At 42.3% G+C, this 21,587-nt stretch overlaps 1 protein-coding gene across 4 annotated transcripts in view; it reads left to right on the top strand.

Moving 5' to 3' along the window:
• Nucleotides 1-21,587, top strand: part of ST7 (suppression of tumorigenicity 7) — a 144,499-nt gene that overhangs the window by 72,811 nt on the left and 50,101 nt on the right. For 3 of the 4 annotated variants that reach the window (XR_007159079.2, XM_048051007.2, XM_048051010.2), the window contains exons 2-7: nt 4,019-4,101; nt 12,408-12,567; nt 16,841-16,895; nt 17,448-17,575; nt 18,729-18,804; nt 20,088-20,242. Coding sequence is in view for 3 of the 4 variants with exons in the window: in XM_048051007.2 (XP_047906964.1) it covers nt 4,019-4,101; nt 12,408-12,567; nt 16,841-16,895; nt 17,448-17,575; nt 18,729-18,804; nt 20,088-20,242 (657 nt within the window). In the remaining variant the exon portion in view is untranslated. The remainder of the gene's footprint in view (nt 1-4,018; nt 4,102-12,407; nt 12,568-16,840; nt 16,896-17,447; nt 17,576-18,728; nt 18,805-20,087; nt 20,243-21,587) is intronic. The other variant, XM_048051009.2, reaches the window with a different exon arrangement.

Here is a 21,587-nt window from a genome sequence, read left to right as displayed (position 1 = left end):
TCTCATAAGCAGACATGCATGGCTTGTTTAGACAGCATTTATAGGTCTTGCTGGTTTTCTTTACAAAAACAGGCTGTGCTGTATTCCATCATCTCCACTAACACACCTAAAATAAATCACTCACTATCAAAAGCCTTTGTAAATAATTGGGATTTAACCGCAATTTCAAGTGAGTTGGCACTGGAGGGACATTGGGCAATTGGTGTTAAATACAGGCAAGCTTCTCTCTCTGGATATTCATTAGATGCCTTTGTTAAGTGCTACCGAGTTACAGACAAGAGTTGATAATGCAAGCCGAGTAACTGTACCACCTTCCCTGTGTGCACAGAAATAATGAGGCATATGCTGGCGTGTGAGGAATGCAGAAGGAAGCACGTGCAGTGCCACCTTGCACTGGCGGCTCTCCCTGACTTCTTACTCCGCAGCCATCTTCAGCCAGCATCAACTCGCGCCGCTCAGAAACCTCTCTCTGCTCCTCGCTTTCCTGAAATGGAAACAGAGGGGAAAAATACCGCTATGCAGATTTAAGCAGATGGACATTTAGCGTTATCTAATGGTATCTTTAGTTTACTGCAACTCGCTGAAGGAAATCTGGGTCCGATATGGGGTGCAGGGAGGGATGTAGATACTGGATAGCCCTCGCAGTGATTTCTTCAGGGTCAGAATGCTGACTATAAGGAAATACTCTTTACTCTTTATATATACATATATAATCGTGCGTATAAGATAACCCAAAAGAGGATTGATTTTTACTTTGGGGATTTACATCATGAAAAATGGACCTTGAAGTAGTTTCCAGTGAAACAAAGACTGAATTCTCATTGACTTCAGCATAAAAACAGTCTGACCACAGCTCCTTCAGTGCTTGGATTTATTGTTTTGGAAATATGTTTCTTATTAGAAAGTGTTTGCTTTAGTTAATAATATTTACAGAGACAAAGGGACCGGGGAGGTGGTTAATAATTGGCAGAAGTTGATAGTTTTCATAATGGAACAGAAGATTCTTTTATTAATCAGTGGGAAGAAGAACAGCAGAGGGATTAGAGAGAAGCAGGCCAGCTAAGTAACTCTGCTAATTGCATGCAACTGTAAATGAAGCAGCGGAGCCATGCTGGTTAGCTGGGAGGAGAGACCCTACAGTCTGAGAGCATCCAGCATCGCACCTGCTCACCTCGCCAGTCCCCACGATTAAGCTGTAAAAGTGAACGACTGTAGCAGCCTCTAGTAAAGAGCACAAACGAGCACCAGCATACACGTAAGTAAAGAATAGAACAGTAACAGTGGTGCAGATGACAGAAAAATAAAAGCCTATCTCCATTTGGATCTGATTGTCTATAAATCAGAATAAATTGCTCGTAACAGATGTGGTGACAGACCAAAGCTAACATCAATTCTTAAGACGCTCGCTCATTCTGCTCTACTGGTGAGCAGCTTGGAGTCTGATTTGTGGAGAGGGCTCTTCCAAATGGGCATGCGTTTCCCAGAGTGATGTGTACTGATAGCAGTCAGTAATGGTAAGGGAGAATGTTGTCACCACTTAAGGAATTTTGTTCTATTTGCAGCATTTTTTAATGGAAGAGGCAGTAGGAATTTAAAGCAAATAGACTATATCCGCCTTCAAATGGCTACCTTCCCATGGAATCTTCTAAAACGCAGGAGGCTCAGATGCCTTCACAGCTTTGGTAAATTTTTAGGTTTTTGTATTTAATGCCCTTGGAATTCAAATTTCCTCTAGGGTAATGTTTCCAGTTTAATTGGGAAAGTTCTGGCATTCCATGAGCTGTGAAGCTACGGCAGAGGAGGAGAAGAGACAGCACCTCTGTGAAGTCTCTCCCGCTGCTTGGCTCTCGGTGTTATTGTTGGCACTGCAGCAGCCCTGGGCTGCATGGGGGGTATGCACATCTATACCCCACGACAGAGTATTTTCTCCCAGGAATACCCTGACCTCAGCAGAGGAAGCAATTTCACTGGCAGGCTGAAATATCCCCAGTGACTCTGTTTGATTATGTCTCTCGTTTACATTTGCATTCCAGAATGAGGAATGTTTCTTCTAAAGGACTCATGAATGGTGTGTAGAAGCTAAAGCTATTTCGGTGTCTGTCTTCCTCTTCTTTCTTAGTAGATACTGGGGCTGGAGTAAGCAGGGACTACTATTTCAAAGTCAGTTTGTATTAGACATTAAAAAAAAAAAAAAGAAGAAGAACGGAAACAGGAAAAAAAAGCAATGAGATGTGGGAAAATCCCAACTGTTGAGCCAGAGCTGGTATAAATCAGTGTAGCTCCACTGCACATGGTAAGGTGGGGGATGTTGTGCTGATTTACAGTAACGGAGAATTTGGCACCCAACTCATCTGTGAAAAATAATGGGAGATGGAATTAAAACCCACAAACTAGTTCTTTACAATATCAGCTTGATGCTTAATGCTACTCCAGTGGAGCAGAAAATGGCACATTTTAATAATTTATGGCAATTTCAAGAAAAAAAAACACCACACAACAGTGACTAACTATACAGCTAAAATCCAAACAAAGCAGCTAATTTGCAATGTTTCAATCAGTTTTAGCAGTGCATTTCTGGAAAACAATTTTCTATTTTACTGGTTACGGAAAATTAATCAAATGTTTGATGATTTGTATCCTGCTGTCATTGTCTTCTCTTCATTTCTCGGCTCTACATTCTTTAATTTCAGCAAGTATCATTTCTAAAGGGAACAGACTGAGCTGAGGGCCTCCCGCCTACATCTGCGGGTCTTTTATCAGTGTTTTTAAATGACTGTTCAGTAGGTTGGCTGCTACAAGCCTGTTAAATTTACCTGTTAACTATTGTCAGTTCCTTCTTCAGACACAGGTGGAGATGACTAGAGCATTTTGCCTATATACGCCTGCATACGTACAGATCCATATGTATGAATGCACACATACGTATGTATGTATGTGTGAGGGATACTTTGGCACTGGTTTGGGATGAGACCAGTAGTTTTTTTACAGACAATATTCTAGCCCCCTGTGCAGTTTAATGGACAACAGGTCCATTCATGCAAGATGGAGGTGATGGGTAGTTGACGTTTTCTCTTTAAACATCTGGGATTTAGCATAAGAGCTCCAGTTCTCTCTAATAGCTTCTGTAGAGTATCCAAAAACTACTAAAAGGGTATTTTATTTTCTCAAGTCCATAGGGATTTTCCGTGGGGGGGCTGAGCAAGACTACCTGTTGATTCTCTCAGCAGCTTCCAAAATGTGGTATGACTAGAAAAGCCCTTTGAATTTCCAGGAGTGCATACAAATGGTTTTGTTGTTCCTTGCAGCTTGTCTGGCTTTGCTTCTGCCCTCGATAGGTTAGATTTTATCCTAGATAATCTGGATAGTGGTGGTGTTGTTGCTGTTGTTTTAATAAAATCTATCAGAAAGCCTGTTAGGTGTTTTCCTAATCTGTTTTATGCATTTATTCGCTATTGCCATACTATCTGTGTGCTTCACTAATTGTAATGCAGAGGAGCAAGTTAGGGAAATGCTATTATCTCCTACTTTATAAGTGAGGAATGAAGAATGAAAGCAATGAAAAATAACAGGCTTTAAAAAATTGTTTTGACGAAGACGATGCAGGATGTTGAGACAAAGTTGAACACAACACCTTGAGACCAACCCATAAGATTTCTAACTGCGATGGAGTAGCAAAGGTAGATAATCAGAAATCTTCCATATATCACAGGGAATCCTGAAGTCAGTGGCAGTGGAATGCTGACTGCAGTAGGAAAGACCCGTCCGTACATGTGTGCGACTGTTGTACATTGCCTTGTGATGGACTCTTCTGAAAACAAAACTCTGCATGTAGCAGTCTCATCTTGTACTTTGTCATGCGAGGCAGATGAAACAGGATGTTCTGGAAACTTTTTTTTATCAGAATTAAGCTAATAACTTGCTTGAAGTTGGAGAGCAGCTGGGAGGAGGAGGGGACACATGGGGCGAACATGTCCTGCTCTTGTACTCATGGTTTCCTCTCTTTTTTTTTCCTTTTCAGTGAGTATGTTTTTGAACACGTTAACCCCCAAGTTCTATGTTGCCCTGACAGGCACCTCCTCACTAATCTCGGGACTTATTCTGGTAAGTACCAGATATATTAATATCACTTTACAAATTGATTCTCTCATTCAGAATGGGATTTAAGCTTTGATGAGATTAATGAGCGTCATTTTTGTTTTCTAAACCTACATTTTGCAGCATATAAATTTTGTCCTTCTATTTCTGTTTAAAAAAAAAAAAAGGGAGAGGAAATGCTTCAGCACTATATTTCTTTGAAGAAAAAAGTCTTGAAGGACGCTGTGTCCCACTAACAAACAACCCTATAATAAATCAGAACAAGTGCTTGCACACTAAGTGCTTCCATTGACAAGTACTACAGAAATAACAAGAGTGGTGAAAAGAAGAGGAGGAGAGGCATCAACTCTCTCAGCTTCACTTGCTCATTTTAGAAAGTTGCAGCAGGATTTACTAGAGAAACGGCGACTAGAATATTAGCAACGTGCCTAGTTTTACTGCCAGAATTCCAAAGGCAGATTATTTCACATCTTCACTTTAAAAATCTTTCTCAATACATGTCTGCCTATTTGTTTAAAGGTCTAAAGAATATTTTCAAACCACTTTAAAAAAAAAAAAAAAACAAAAAAACTCCTCCCATATATAATCCCTGAGGGCTTCATCGTGCAAATTGATGCAGTGGACTGAATCATAATGCCATCACAGCGCAGGAGTCAAAAGCAGAGCATTTGGTCTGGATTTTATTCATTGTCTTTACAGAAACAAGCTGAGATAAAAAAAGTCCAACAATCTGCAAGGTGTACTTCGGGTATTACGCTTATACTGAGTAAAGCTGAGAGTGGCTTTCTGCTGACACAAATGAAGGTCATCACCAGGGGCTGGTTCACATCGCCGTGTATCTGCTGACCTCAGAGGAGCTCTCACTTCCACACTGCTTGTTGTAGACAAAGAAACGCCATCCTTCACTCCTAAATGCCTGTGAGACTCTCATCACTTAGATGATTTCAGGTATAAAGCGTCAGGTGCACTGCTGCTCTGCCTTGCTCTGGGGTTTGCTTGTGGCAGAAAGCAATTACTTAATGCCTGCACCTTGGGCATTCATCATGACTGCATGGATTGAGCCCCAAAGCACAGGACAGAGCTCTGGAGACATCCGCAGTTCTTTCAGAACATGAATGCTGAGGTTCAGCAGCCAGACCTGCAAGACTTGGTTCAGTTTGGTGCAACGCACTCAAATGCACAGGAGGAATAACTGAATGTTACATTCAGTAATCTCACTCAGAAAGGAGAAGCATTCAAAAGGCCAGGCCCCACGAACAAGATAAGAAGGAATGAGGAAAATACATGGGTTCCACAGGCACAATCTCATATTTGTTGCTGGCCATTGAAGACAGCTGGAGAAATTGGCAAGGAAAAAAATAGTCTGTATCTATGGAAATATGTTACAGAATCAAACAGGAACAAAAACCGGAGAGAGGCTAAATTATTTGTAACTAAATTGCCTGTGTATAGCATGATTGCAAATGTAGTTACATTTTGTGCTGTAGTCATGAAAGCAATTTCTGAGGAATGAGCTCAGTAGGAGACTTGTGAGCAAGAAATTGCTAAGTGCAGTACTTGGATGGAAAGTGCAAGAAGCAGGTGGCAAGTTGCATTCACGGCTGTGATGTGATGAAGGGGAAAAGGGCACCTATAGAAGCCTTCCAAGAAGAGATGAGACCGAGTGAGCCTTAGCCAAAGAAATTTCACTAAGTGGTGCATGACAGAGTCCTTTATGAATAAGTTAAAGGAACAGAGAGGTGATGGAGGTGTAGACAAAGACTGAAAGAAGACTGAAAGCCTGTTTTGTGTTGAAAGCTTTTTTTGTGGACCTTCACTTCTGTCAGTTTTTGCGTGATGCTTGTATGCCACTGTCCTAAATATGCACAAGAAACAGGCCAGGTAGGTGACAGTCAGGAACCCTAGGCTGCAGGGAAAAGTGCATGTGCTGAGAGGAACATGTGATCTGTAAACTGGACGATGGAAAAAGAACTCAGCAGAGATGGCCATGGAAAGAAGAAATTGCAGCTTAAGTAGACCATGGAAAATGGTCATCATCAGGATCATCAGGATCATCATCAGGAAAGACAACTGGGCAAGTTCTACTGAGACAGTGCTAGCCATTCTCTAGCCCAATTATGCTTCAGACCTACTATTTCTTAACAATATTGCTGTTTACCAATGGCCCTATAACATGCTGAATTGCTTACAATACCACCCACTCACCTGTCATGTAGCATCTGCAGTTCTAAAGGATTCTTAGACCTGCTAGTGGTATTAAATGAAACCCTTTTATAAAATAAACATTTTCCTCTCAAATCCACATCACTAGGGTATCTGTCAGAATAGATGTAATGATATTCTTTGGAATTTTCCACCATATGGTCTGGCAGATTTGTTTCCACTACTGGTGGGCTGCAATTCCCAATCAGAAGGAGAAATCACAGCACGGCAGGTTATGAAATGAGGGAAAATTCCATCATTTCAGAAGTGTGGTGACCAATGGGAAAGTGAATGCTTATTCTGTTTCATGTTTGGATCATGAAACAATGACTCTGCAGAGTTCAGCTCTGGGGAATTGCATGTTGCGTGACTCCTTTGCAGAACTGTACTCTCCTGTCTTATTTTGTCTCTTATTTTGTTTTCATTCTTTAGGTAAAATTCTGGCCTTACTGTAGATTATGTGATTTGAAGCAAGGATGTCAAACCCTTTGTTTTTTTCTGGATAGCTCAGAACAGTACAGAAAAGTCTTTTCTATCTCAACCATTCTCCTTAATGATTACTTTACAGCACATAGTTTAAAATGAGCAACTTATCATCTTTTGAATTCACCCCAGCACTATTTTTGACATTAAAAATAGGAACTAAATTAAGTCCCAAACTACATTAAAAATGTTATATTGGAAACTTGGTTCCACCGCAGTTACTTTCAATTCACTGAAAAACGGGGTTCTGACACAGAGAATCCAGCGGAGCTGTATTGTGTTTGGTGTCAAGAGGCTGAAGTTTGCCACAGGTAGGGTAACACAGAACACCACTGATGTCAGGCAAATGCTGTGAACTGCAACTGTGTTCCTAAACGCCACTGAGATTTCTCAGCAAGGCTGCATATTTAATATGTTACCACCAGGGTGAAAGTTGTGGTGTTTGGACTTCAAGCTGATAGAGTCTGGGTTCTAACAAATCTCAGGCAGCAGTGAACCCGTCTCGAAGCTCCACCAAGAAAGCCTTATTATTCTGTGTCAGAGCTTGGGGCAAATAAGATATTTCTGCTTTTTTGCAACTGATGGTGCTAGTGGAGGAAGTCTCAAAGAGGACCTGAATTATTTCTTGTAGATGTTAACTGTTCTTCTGTGTTTATTTATTTAGTTGTTCTGTTACCTTTGTGTAGTCTGCTGCAGAGGGGCAGAAAGGTGCCCGAATTCTGGGTGTTCCCACAGATTCTGTGGAAGTCTGACATTTGTACAGGGACAATCTTTGGCAGCTGAAGACTGATACGTGGTAATTGTTCAAAGCTCCTGCTCTGCTTGGTGGAGGCTGACAGGTCAGGGAGTGCAGAATCCTTGTAGGGAGCTCCTGAGAAATTGGAAACATTTGCCAGGTAGCTGCTGAGAGAGGAAGGTTCTGCAGGAAGGCAGCCTGTAACCCAGTGAAGGCATAACAAATGGCATTTACCAAGCACTGAGAGAAGTCCTGCGGTTAGGCCAGGCAATATATTAATTTCTTTCCCCTTTCTGTATTTCCAGAGGCAGGTAAAGTGTAGGTAAATAGCTATTTTGCATAAGGTGGTTGCTAGCATCGCAGACCAAGGGGCTTTCTCTTTTCACGGACAAGTAGCATCGTATCATCTCATCCGTATGGATAAACACTCTTGCTTCCCAAAGCAGGGTGATCTTTCCCATACTATCTATTGGAAACAGCCCCTGGGCTGTGATATCCCTCGAACACATCCAGTCATTGTCAGGGAGAGTTGGCGCAGGCCAGGCAGCGCGCTGACAAATAAACAGCGTGGATGACAGAGCCAGTCAAACATGTGCTGCGCTCCTGTTTTATTTATCACAGGGGCTCAACCACTGAATGCTCGGCTATCATTATCCTGCTCCTCAAGGGAGTAAGCCTCATTTAGATCCATTAGATTGGTTGTTACCGCCCCTCATATTAGAAGAGTATTCCAAATCTTACTCCTCAGAGACCTAGATGCCTAATTTGAAGTCTGAATGAGAGCCCTGAGCTGTGGAAGTTGCCTGCAACAGAAATTCTTTACTCTTTCTGCTGAAGACTCAATACACACACTGGGAGAGGACTACAGAGAGTAGTCACTGTAAGACAGGATGCCTGTCTTGGATATGATAAACAGGAAAACATAATTTAAATTGCTGATAGATTTAAGTATTTGGTCCAGTGAGAACAGCCATCAAAACCTTCCCTTGTGGACTGATGCATTTCTGGTGAAGTATCTGTTCTGAAAAACGAAGAGGGAAGATCAGATAATCCAAGTGATGCAGAATGGATTTGTTGTTGCACAGAGAAATAAAACGGTCAGGGATTGTGAGATCTGGTATGTGAGAGCAGAGATAAGAAGGAGGGGAACTGTAGTGTTTTCATTGCACAGGGGAAATGAAGTACCTGCATAGAGAAGCAAAGGCAAAAAAGGTCCAAAACAAGTATCTGAAATGCTTTAAGATTTATGAGTGATTAACCAGCTTTTACTTGACCCAAATATCTTTGCTGCCTACGAGCTGTTTTTTTTTTTTTTTCATAGCCATGCACTCGTAGAAATCATCCTTATGGGTTTTCCAAAATCAAATATTCTTATGTTAAGCATGACCCCTACCAGACTGAAAAATAAGAATTCTAGATTTAGACTTCAAAACACAAAGCTGGAAATGTTCAGAACAGGGTTTTGACTTGGCCTTTGTGACAGTTTAAAGACCCCTTGAGAGTCTGGAGATGTTTGACCCTGTTCAAATATGAAAGAACAGGCATCAACTAGAGAGAACCCAGAGAAATTTGCTACTGCTGTGAAGATGAGCTTCCCTTCCACTCTGTGTATATGAGAGAAATGAATCATTCAATCACAGAATGGTTTGGGTTGGAAGGGACCGTGAAGATAACCCAGTTCCAACCCCCTGCCATGGGCAAGGACACCTTCTTCTAAAGGTAAATACCACTAAATGAGGTGGCCTTTGCTGTCAGAGGTGGTGCAGAAATGACTTTTCTCCCTAATTTCCTCTCTGATCCAGATCTCTTTCTACAGGTAATTAATCCTTGTAGTTAGCTATTATTCTGCCAGATGATCTCTGCTGAACTGTCAAAAGCTTGTTGACTTCACGTTGCCTTCAAACTGGCTGGTACAGTTAGAAATCAAACTTGTTTATAGAAATCAGGTTTCAAAACGGCTGACGCTGTCTGAAAAAGGTGCAGAAGTACTGTGAAGGCAATTTATTGTTTTGACTTCAATACCAGATTACATATTACCTTCTCATACACCCTGAACAAATCACTCTAAGCAAAGGCATATTGTGGTGATGATTTATGGCTTCATTTTCTAGGAGCTGGTATGCATTGAGATCTGGTTTATGTTCCCTGGCACTGGATTCACTCAACATTGCAAATATTTCTCAAAGATGTCTTAGAAGATTTAGGAGCTTTAATCCCCTTTTTAAAAGTAATTAATGTATTTGTAAGGCTAAGGAGGAACTTACAGCTGTACCACATGTTTTGACAAGTTCCTGTCACTCAGCTGAACTGTAGTAGTGACAGCATACATGCATTCTTTCTGCTTGTATCCTCAGTTTCACTGAAATTCAGTGTGACAGTTTCCCAATTTGTGTACAGTTATGCAGGGCAAATGAGGTCATAAGTACTCTTTTTTTTATGTAAAAGCTGTTTATAGTTGAAGTAATAAGCAGGGAATTATTAACACATTTTGAAAAATCTTTTTCTCTTTTTCTTGAAGAAAGTATAAAGCCAGTTAGATGACAGTCTGTAACTACCAAGAGTTTTGAGAGGCCAGTCTGGCAGCTGTACTTCAGTCCCTGACTCTGTTACAGTGATACTCAGTGTCCTGTGTCTCAGTACAAAACTGTAATTCTTGATTCCTAAAAACCATGTCCTTTGAGGCCTTAGATAGGCACAACTGGGGCTTGAGTTGTGTTCAGGCTTCAGCGTTGCCAAAGACAGTACAAAAGCATATGCTCAGAGCAGAGCTGTGACTGTGTCTTACAGCACGGTCTTTTTCTGATGGTCGGCCATATCTTGGCTGCTTAGGTTATGATCGTAAGATTTAGACTGTCAACCCTTTATAAAAGTGTTGTGTAAGAGCATGAGAAGAGCTGAACCCAAAGACTCGCCTGTGCCAGCTCCCTGTCCATCATCCCTAGCATTTGGAGAAAGGCAGGCAGTGGCGGATGCCTGGAAAGTGCATCAGTGCAGAGCAGCATACAGTGATACTTCCTCACAGGTCTGCCCCTGCCTCCCAAGGTTCCCACCTGGGTGCATCCCTAGGGAACACACAGAGTGACAAACACAGGTAGGAGCTATTCATGCCGCAAGGGATTTCAGTGATTTGCCAGGAATGCAGAGTTCACAAAGATCCAGATGTGTTTATGTTCTGGTTTCCCTCTGAGCATCTGTTTATCTTCCCCAGCGCTTGTGACCTTTATCTGTTCACGTTAGTAGCCGTTCTGTCTTCTCCTCATAAAACTGCTTTATTCTTCCTTGTTGATGTCTCCAAGAAGAGCCATTAGGTTGTTTTGGGGACCAAGTGGTCTCCAGGGCTGCCACACATGCTTGTGTGAAGTTGATATATGGCCACCAGCTACGTTCCCACTCCATCCAGCACAGTTAGCATCAGCTTCTTCCATACGAATGCTCTTGGATACTTTAGCAACACAGCTGGAATTAGGGGAAGCACCAGTGCTGAACATATTACAGTAACCTTTGGAGAGGAATACTTTCTTGCTATGGCCCTATGGAGTTTTTCACCTATGGAATGGTTTGAAGAAGAAAAAAAAAAAAAGAGTATCCAGTATCCTCTACAGACAATCCTACGGAGACTGAGAGAAGAGAGTTCAATTACATAAAGAGCTCAAGAGGACTTCAGAAAGCAAAAAATACAGAAATACGGAGACCATTTTTGGTGATTCAGGTGCGATTCAGGGAAGGCGTGGAGCCCAACGTGAACCTCGCTGCAGACTCCGGGTGTCCCACAGCCCAAATGCTTGCCAGCCCCCGAGAGCTCCCCCGGCAGCGCCCAGGCTGGGCAGGCTGTGTGAATTCACTGGGTGCTGACTGTGGAGGGCTGTAGTAAGGACCGGTAAATAACTGGGTTGTAAGGATTTTGTAGAAGTTCTCAGCGCTCGCATAAAACACGGAGACGGAGAAAAATAAAAAGAGCAAAGATCGTTCATTCACAACTTCAGGGTTAATCAATGCTAGAAGGGACTGCCGAATTTTCCAAAAAAAAAAAAAGTTTGGTTTTGTTTCTGTTGGTGTATAGATGTTTGGCTGGCGATGGAGGTGCAACTGCAAACCCTTTAGGATATACTCATTTTAACTGTGTGTGTTACACTCAAAATCTTTTCCCTGTTTATATGACATAGTCTACATTTCCAGGTTTATGTGGTTTCCTAAAATGTCTGTTCTTACCCCAAAAATATAATTTCTCTGTGAAAATACAGCAAATGTATATTTATGTGCATAATTTTAATTTCCAGGGGTTCTTTTAGGCTGTGGAATGATTTGTTAAGCAGAGCAACGTAAATATATATATATATATATATATGATTTTCTAGCTGAACGAAAAGCCTGAAATTTAATTCGGAATGATGCCAAGTCAGGAATACAAAACAAAACACAGCTAGCTCTGTTGGGGGGGAAAAATAGTCCTTTAAAAGGTGTAAGATTGGGTTTCAGGCGTTTCGTTCGGTACTTTAAACGTTTTTTAAATGAAATGCGGTGAGATCCTTCGGAGGCATTGCCAGGAAAAGGAGCAAACCTGCCTTTTCTCATCTTTTTTCCACTGCCCGTGGAGGGAGGGAGCTGAGGCAGGAGCACAGCCCTGCGTGCAGCCTCGCGTGGGATGAGTGGATGGGGGCTCTCGTTAGAAGTCACCTCAAAACAATGGTCCTCGCAATTTTAAAAGCCTCCGAAGGACATAATTTGATGTAAGGGAGGGGTTTTTCGCTGTTGTTGCCGGAGGAAGGCGGCCTCCCGGCAGTCAGCCCGGGCTCGGCAGGGGCCGCGGGCGGGCTGCGAGCCCCCGGCACCCCCGGGGGCGGCCGCGGGGGCCGCTGCGGGGTCCGCGGGGCCACTGACGGCTGTGTTGCAGATCTTCGAGTGGTGGTACTTCCGCAAGTACGGCACGTCCTTCATCGAGCAGGTCTCGGTGAGCCACCTGCGACCTCTGCTGGGCGGGGTGGACAACAGCGCGCCCAGCACGGCCAACGCCGCCGGCGGCGAGGCGGACTCCAGCCGGCAGAGCGTCTCAGGTGAGGGGCGGCCTCCCCGCGGGTCCCCGGCCCTCGGCGCTGCCCGTGGGGAGCCAGGGGTCAGCCCCCGGGAGCCAGGGGTGAGCTCCCAGGAGCCAGGAGTCAGCCCTGAGGAGCCAAGGGTCAGCCAAGTGCCACCAGCACAGGGCTGCCCCGTTAATCCCTCGCCCTGACCGTGCCAGACCAACACCGCTCGCCCAGGCTGAGGTGCCGAGGCAGCCGTTTGCTCCTCTCCTGAAGCCCCTGCATGCCTTCCACTTGCTCTTTCTGCCATACCGTTTCTAAAGGCTTTTCCTTTTAGTTCTTTTCAGGAGTTAAAAGAACATATAAAAAACGGGAAGCACGTTGTCAAAAATAATCAGAAAAAATGATTGCCCATCTGCTTTTGCTTTGCTTTATTTTTTAGATAATATGAGCAGTAAGTGAGCAACATTTGCATTTCCCTTCAGCAAGTGGAAGCACAGTGGCTCGTAATAGCCTAAGGGCTTGTTCCATTCCCGGCTCTGCTGCTGATTTGCTTGGTGGCTTTGGGCAAGTCCTAACGCAGCCAGGTTTTAAACAGAGGCCTCCAGTTTAGGGTGCCCGATTTCAGGCATTTGGGATAGATTTTCCTGAGCTTTCACAGCTCCTACAAAATTCAGTGGGTGCTTCCAACCAGGCTGAAGGTGTCTGAGTCAGGGCAGTTCAAGTCTCAAAAGTTGTCCATGACATGCTGGGGCCTCATTCCTAATGCACCTAATTATTCTGAATGAACATAGGGTTTAGGAGGTGTGTCGACCGCCTTACATGAAGGGTGAAAACGTATGAGCTGTAATTTTTGTTACACACTTCTGTTTAATTATAACGAACACGCATATATTTGCTCCGGTGAAAAAGACAATATTAAACCAGAAGTAGCAAGCTCTGACACCTGGCAGTGTTGAACAGAGCGAGCTGTGTCCTGCCCCAGCTCTCCCACAGACCGTCCGTCTCTGCAGGTCACCTAGTCTACCGTACAGAGCTGGGACTGCCGAGGCACCTGGTGCTGGGTGCCTGCTTGCCAGGGTGTTCCTCTGAGAGGCAGCCAGCAAGAAGCAGCCCTCCTGAGGTGCATGAGCCCCTGGAGCATTGATCCACCAGGGCTGGCTGGGGATCCCAGGGGAGCTGACCGCCCTGCTTGGCTGGCTCAGCTACCTGGGGCGATGGACTGACGACTGAGGCTGTGAGGGGTGAAGAAGCTGTGACAGACTCAGGCTTCTGGCCTGAGCTGTAGATATTGCTTCAGAAGTCAGAGCAGTGGTCTCACTGCTTGCTTTCCTCATCTGTGAAACAAGGTTTAACTGTTTCAGCCTAAGCTGAGCATGCAGATCGTAATATTGGAAATTAATTCAGCTTTCACTGGGGATGTGACCCCAGAGTCAAATTAGGCTGCCATTAAATTTGTTTTCTCTGTAGGCTTTTGAAATATATCAGAATTGACAAATGAGGAAAAGAAAAAAGAACAAATTCGGTTAAGGAGAACATGGTGTTTAGCAGCTGAGGTACCTATGTCTGTACCTGGAAACTTTTACTTCAGCTCTTCAGTGCTCATGAAAACAAGCAAACAAAAATTAGCTTTGAACTCACAAGTTAAAGTAAGTGGCATCAAAAAACCTTGCTCTCTGCTGGATATTCCCACTTGGGGAAGCCTCCATATAGCACTGCAAATTCAGCTGCTGTCATTCCCATCTGAGGAGAGGCCATGAATAGCAGCGCTGCGTGGTGCAGGATATTAGATTTGGGTGAACTGGCAGAAAGCACGGGGTGGCGTGGAAACACCTGTGTGCACTCATCAGTGTGTGCTGTCACACTTCAGCAACTCCGAAATAACCCCCATCATTTTAAAGCAGAAGGCACAGTATTTTGACTAATGAGGTTCACCCAAGCATTTTGACTTTCCCGATACAAAGACGTAGTCAGGGAGTGGGTTTGCTTTCAGTGCACAGGCTCTCGCTTCTACAAATTCCTCTAACAGTGTCTTTGTACAGTGTGTCTGTACAGAAAGCCTGCTATTCATGCTTCCAGAAAGATACCAGTGCTTAAAACGTGACCATTGAGTAAGGGGCTGAAAGGGTAATATTCAAGAAGTCTGTATTGCCTATACAAAATAAGGACATAGTTATAGCGTATTATTAGTTTGTAATGTAACAGAAAAGGCAACCTTTTGAGTTTGTCAGGCATCTGTACTGGGATATTTCTTTCACTGTCCAACAGGCTGAAGATGGCTTTTTCGCTTGGTTCACCATGTTTTCCTGTGTAGATGTTTGACTGTTGTAGAATATTGGAGTAGATATGTTCATCCTCAGAACGTCTGGAAGAATGATTTGTCAGATTACTGCACTGAAACCATGGTATCAGCAGATCCCAAGACAAAAGCAACAAAGAGCACATCATGTTTAACAATCCAGACAGATGCCAAACTAGCCCCAGGACAGGAGGTGGTAATAAAAATGCCTTCTTCACCTCCCCTTTTTGTTCCCCAGCCCCCCTTCCCCTGCTACAGCATGGAAGTGCTGTGCCCACACAAAGCATAACCACCTAAAGTTGAATAAGTTGAGCGCAAAGAATGGTATCACTGCGATCTAATGGTTGTTGGCAAATCTTATTTGTTGCAAACAGAGTAAGCCAAGCCTTTGAATGGTACCCCTGGAACTATTAAATCTCTGAGGAGGCTGATATTAGTTTAATATTTACTATGGATTGCAAGTCACATTATGTGAGAGCTGTCAGATTGAAGCTTGATGAAGAGCCGTACCCTCTGGCTGCACAAGCCAACAGCTTGATTGAGTGCTTCTGTGAGCAAACCAGTGGAGCTTTCTGATACTGGCTACCCGATGAAGTGGTTAGTTGAAAGACGCAAGTGTGTAGTCACTGCCTGTGTTCTTCCCAGACACCTTCCCTTTCCCATGTCGTTGTTTGGCTCATATTATGCCGTGCAGGGCCCAAGCTGAGAGCCCACCACCACCTCTGCCACTTGATACTTTGTGGAGTTGCAAGTGTTATGTTACTACAAATAATTTATGTAAAATGCTTTCCCTCCTTGCCACTTGAGTTTCATGCTCAGAAGTGGGAGCTAGATCCACGAAAACAGACAAAGGCTTCGCTTGCCATTTTGAGTTTGTCCCTTACTTTAATGGACCAGACATAAACTTACCAGCATTGTATGAAGCAGGGTGGATACCCTGCGTGAAAACTGATGCAGATCTCTTTAGAAACAATGTTACTGAACCTCATTGGGAAAAACATGCTGGTTGTTTTTGGTGATGGAAAGCAGACGGTAAAATGCTGCAAGTCCAGTGCTTCTGATGGGCTTTTGCAGAGCACTGAACGAGGGTCATCCAGGAACAGATTTCGTGGCAAAACAGCATGATGCCTCACCATGAACCTCTGAGTCTTTGCTGCAAATACTGAGTTTGATTCTGGTCTCACTTTCACAGGAGTGAATTGTCTTTGTTGAACTCAAGAGAACAAATCTGGTGTTAAATTAAAGCAAGAAAAGCTATAATTAAGACCTCAGCTTTTCAAAAGCTGTAGAAACTGATTTTTTTTTACTTCTGTTCTAAATTACATGTTCTAAATGTTGTGGATTTTTTTTTCTCTTCCTACCTGTACCATGAAGAATTTGATTATTTTTTTTTTCCCTGAGAGAAGTAGATGAAATGTTTATGATGTTCCCAAACCTTTGCAATGAACTTTTCTCTGCCAATCAACTTTATACTACTTTGTCAACCCTGGGATGCTTATGGAATTTAGGTAAGGTCAGCAGATGTTGCGATGGATAAGCTAAGGAAGAATTAAAACTGGCAGTTGCAGCTGAGATTCTCAGTGATTTACAGTATCAACTAGGCAGCGCAGTTTTCCTGTAGAAATAACAAGTCCATAGGGATGCAGTTAATTGCTGTTTTTCAGTGCAGTAACCCAGTGTGAGCCCTTTTCAGATCTGCCATATGGCAAATGTGAGTCCCAGCACTAATTGGTATTGTCTTTTTCACCTGGCATTTGGAGCGTTGTTGGGGTTATTTGTCTGGAATTACATCATTTATTAACACTAATTTATAGTGAAATTATTATTTAAAAAGGGAAGAACAATCTGGTTACCTGCTTCTCTTATGCTCTTTATTTTTTAATTTCACACCTATAGGAAATAAAAGTTAATCATTAAAGCTCATTAGAAGGTAACTGATGTTTCTGTTAAGCCTCAAGTACCATTTTAATTTGGGAGGGATTCATTATTGTCTGTTTCTGTTCATGACAGAATGCAAAGTCTGGCGAAATCCTTTAAATCTGTTCAGAGGAGCTGAATATAATCGGTAAGTGCTGTGGTGTTACAGCTTCAGGTATGGTACTTGGTTAAGGGCCTTAATTGTACATTTCCATTAATCCAACTCAGGGATGCAAAAAAAGAAACAACTGTGGACACCTGTGCTCATACCAGTTTTTTATCTGTCATTTGTAAAATGTTTATCAATGAAAAGGAATTTAAATTCATGCACTTGTTATTTCTGTAATTTTTGGTGTCCTTAGAAAAACCGGAACACCTAAGTGCAGTGTAGCTGGTGCGTTGATATAGTAACTCTGTTCAAATCAATTTTAGTAAACAACCTAATGAATAGTATCTAGGTTTCACGTAGTCTTAATGTTTGAACACGTGTGTTACCGATTGCCAGTAAGTACTTTCCAACATCCTCATTAGCTCATGTTCAACTGCTGTTGTTCCATCACAGTGCAGTGAAATGCAGTTGGTTAGAAGATTGGCTAGGTGATATTATGCTCATTTCTAATATCTTGGACTCCACTTTTCTGTAGGTTTTGCTGAATGTGACCTTGTTAACCAAAATGTCTCTCTGTCGACATGTTTGCAGGTATACATGGGTAACAGGGAGAGAACCTTTGACTTACTACGATATGAATCTTTCGGCACAGGACCATCAGACATTCTTTACATGTGACACGGATCATCTACGGCCTGCAGATGCTAGTAAGAGATGTTGTGAGCAACCATTTTTGCTAGTAGGTTAATGATTATTTTGAACGGCTGCAAGAAAAATGCACTCAGACATCAGTTCTCTCAGGTAGATTAAGAAAGGCAAAAGTTTGATCATGCCTGGAAAGCTGTTGCTGTGGTAATACGCTAGATTTGTACAAGTAGCTATATAGGAATAAGCTATCAAATTTGTGTCACTATTTTGTTCTAGTTTCTTGCTGAAGTCATTCAAGGTACCACTTACAAGTGTAAAGACTTAGCTTTCCTCATGTTTCTTGCAGTGGCTTCAAACAGATAGAGCTTAATTTGCCTCCAGCTGCAGTGTAGTACACTGAGTTACATTGTCCAGGCCCCATTTAGTCTCTGCTGACAGAGGAGAGCTTATGTAAAACCTGAGTCCTGTGTTTCATTCCCTGCCGCAGTTAGAAACTCTGTAAAATAATAATTAAATAAATAAAAGGAACAACACGCTTAGAACTGAATTTGATATAAGCAGCTTTAGTTGAATTAAGCCTTTACCGTTAAGTCCACGTGCAGATTTTGGTTCAGCTAAAGTGGACAACAATGAGTTTGATCATCAGAATTTGCATCTGAAGAGACAAATCTTTATCTCTAGGAAAGGAGACACACTGGCAGTTGGGCGCAGTATTGTGAGGGCATAATTACAAAGGAGATCGTACTGTGCTTTTTTGACACAGGAGAAACATGAATCCTATTTTCTGAACACTGTGGGCTAATTATGAGGTGGTCCAACTAGCCTGGATGTTGTTTCCATTTAACATGCTCCTAAAGCGACAGGACATTAAGGAACTGGAATAAGAAACCCAGCTGTCCTTGTTTTCTGTTGTGCCCCACGGAATCTACCTCCCCCAGATGAAAAAGCTGCTTACCCTCTCTGTGTGTAACAATGCAGATAGCATGATTTCTCAGTCAGACTTTTTCATGGAAGAAAGGCAAATTAAATGAAAGAATAAGGCTGAGCATTTGGGACAGAAGCTCATGTTGGTTATGTATCTTTTGAGCGGTCACTGAGCTCTTTGAAACGCTCTGGAGTGAGTCAGGCTGAAAACAGTAAATTTTGTTGTTATAATGCAATAGATTCTCCTTGTTAATGCTGTAATGATTGATATACCCCTTGTCTGCTTGGTTTATTGAATAGTAATGCAAAAAGCCTGGAGAGAGAGAAACCCTCAAGCCCGAATTTCTGCAGCACATGAAGCTTTGGAATTGAATGAGTGAGTGACAACAAAACTTACATTTATTTTCTGTCATTTAAAAATCCACTTGATGATAGCTTAAGGCAGGGGGTTTGCTACAGTAATTTTTAACCATGATTACAGGCCTGTCGCAGGAAGCCCAACAATGGGAGGAAAAAAAGCACAGCTGCATGTTGTGCTAGCCACACAGAAGATCCTTAGGGCACTGATGACAATGGGGAGTCTTCCCACTAATGTCAGTGGGCTTTGGGCCTTGTGTTAGCATAGCAAAGTGTTAATTAAGTTGCCTCCTGATGAGTTTATGATATGCTTATTTGTGGGATGGGGACAAGAGAGTTCCCTTTTGGAATTCTCAGTTGTCCTGAACAGAAGCAAGGAGGGGAATCATAAACACTTCTTGAAATTTTCATTTGATAGTGTGAAGGAACGTGATGTAATATTTCAGGACTTACATTCTTTGAGTCTGTTATTTATTTTCTCAATCGGAAATGTAGCATTCTGAGATCCCACAGTAAACTCAGTGCTCTGAAGCTTTACTGGCATGGCAAACTATACAAATGTTGCCAAAGTGCATAAGGCAGAGAGACTCCCTTAGGTTGCTGTCAGAGATTACCACATTCTAGAGTTTTATGAACTGATGCCTTATAGATTGCCTTTCATTTGTTTCATTAGAAGGGAAAAAAAAAAAAACACAAAAAAACAGTGTTTGTGCCTGAACAGCAGTTTAACCGAAGGAGCACATAGCAGAAAAGGCTATTGCTTGCAGTGAACTATACACCTATTCCATTCTACTCACATACAGAGTCTCATTTTTACCCAGACCTGTTGTTTCCTATTCCTCAAGTGATGACTGTGTGAAACACAATTAGAGATGGCAGCAGCAGCCTGATTCTGTTTCTGTATGAAGAAGTAATGAGCTACTGGTATCAGACAGAAGTCAACAGCCTATATCCCATCTAATTTCAGCTGTTAAAGCTGTGGCCATCGAGTCTCAAGTAGTTACCTAGGCTCCCTCTATAGTCAATGAGAGAGACATCTCAATTCAGCAGCTCACCCTATTCTTAGAGGGAGATTTAAACAGGTGAAATGAATGGCTTTGTGATTTTACTCCTTAATAGATGAGGAGCACAGATAATTAAAAGTTCTAAGTTGTCAGAGTATTTACAAAGGTTTCTGAGAACAGTATATCCACAAACCTTCTTTGCCTCTGTATTTGGTATATCCTTTAAAGTCTGCATGGCTTTTTATTATTTTTACTTCAGGTACCTTTTTCATAGTTCTTCCTCTGACGTTTTTTGCAGATGTGCCACTGCCTATATTCTCTTGGCTGAAGAGGAAGCTACAACAATTGTAGAAGCAGAGAAGCTGTTCAAGCAGGCTCTAAAAGCTGGAGAGGGCTGTTACAGGCGCAGTCAGCAATTGCAGCACCATGGTGCCCAGTATGAAGCCCAACACAGTAAGTTTCATTGGAGGGAATAGCTACATCTAAAAAGGGATAAGTTCTGGTAATGGTAGGAGTTTGGGGGGGGGGGGGGGGTTGTTTGGTTTTGTTTTTTCCCCTCTCAGAGATGCGTACTCAGTACATTGGCTGGAATAAGGTCCTAGAGCCATATTCCTAGAGACAACAGAATATCCTGTTTCAGTGTTTTTGCCTGATTTGGTTATTGAGTTGGCAATACTGAGATTACAGATGCATCTTTTCTGTCATGACAGAAAATATTTAGCATTTACTTAATAGAAAGGAGAAGGCTGCAGAGCCAAAAGAGATTTGATACTGATCTAGGAAGCTGCACCGAAATGCCTTTAGCTGTTTTGAAAACATAAGCTTATGCTGTAAAAACAGTAAAGAATGATGCAAACAGGAACAAACTGCTTTGCCAGCTTTGTCCATCAGCTGTAAGGATAAACACGTACAACACGTTGTGTGAAAGCTACTGAGACCCATTCACCAGTGTGACATTTGAAAAGTTAGGTGCATTTGTTAAGAAAGGTCACAGAAACATAAAAATTAACAACTGGAATAATTTAGTGCTGTAATTAAAAGTCTAGTTTTTTAAAGTTCTGAATGCGGAGATGTAGGTGCTATAATGATACTTACTCGGTGTTTATTAATTCCAAGAAAACAGATGAGCATTCACTGCCAGTAAATGAACAAAAGGTAAATAAAGCAAACATATCTAGATTATTTCTAATCTACAATGGCTGCCTCAGGCAAACATAATACCAATGAATTGTATAAGTACAGGCACGAACGTATTTTGGGCATCTGTAAGTTTCTCAGGACCTGAATTCACAGCCTCTAGCTATTTCACATAAGTCAAAGATTGCTGATAAAAACTGTGCATAGTGAAATCGTCTGTCATCTCTGGTCTCAGAAGTGCACACAAGTTTATACCTGAAAACCTGAGTTTTTATAAATCTTGGGGGTAGTATTTTAAACATTTGTTGGATATCAAATGATATTTGGGATGATACATTTATGATGATTGCTTATTTTTGGAGAAAAACAAATGGAGAGCAGCTGAGCCCTCGAAGCAGTTTTCAGGTTCTAGCAGGCTTATGGTTGTCCATGAAACCTTGATTTGTGCACTCAATCCATCCTAATCACAGAAAATGCCAGCAGTTATACGAAAAATACACAATAAGAGTGATTAAAGACTGTCACGATGCTTATCGTGGTAAGCAAGATGTCCAAGATAGCCTGATAAAGTTTGTGCAGGCAAATGTAAGTATGGTGCCTTTGTAAGCTGTGCGTGCTAGATGGTACGTATCGCTGCCATCACAGTTTGACACCCCGAACC

The sequence above is a fragment of the Anser cygnoides genome, chromosome 1 (assembly GCF_040182565.1).
Source record: "Anser cygnoides isolate HZ-2024a breed goose chromosome 1, Taihu_goose_T2T_genome, whole genome shotgun sequence".
Taxonomy (NCBI): Eukaryota; Metazoa; Chordata; class Aves; order Anseriformes; family Anatidae; genus Anser; species Anser cygnoides.
Note: the sequence above shows the minus strand (reverse complement) of the source record. Positions and strands in the feature narration are given on the sequence as shown.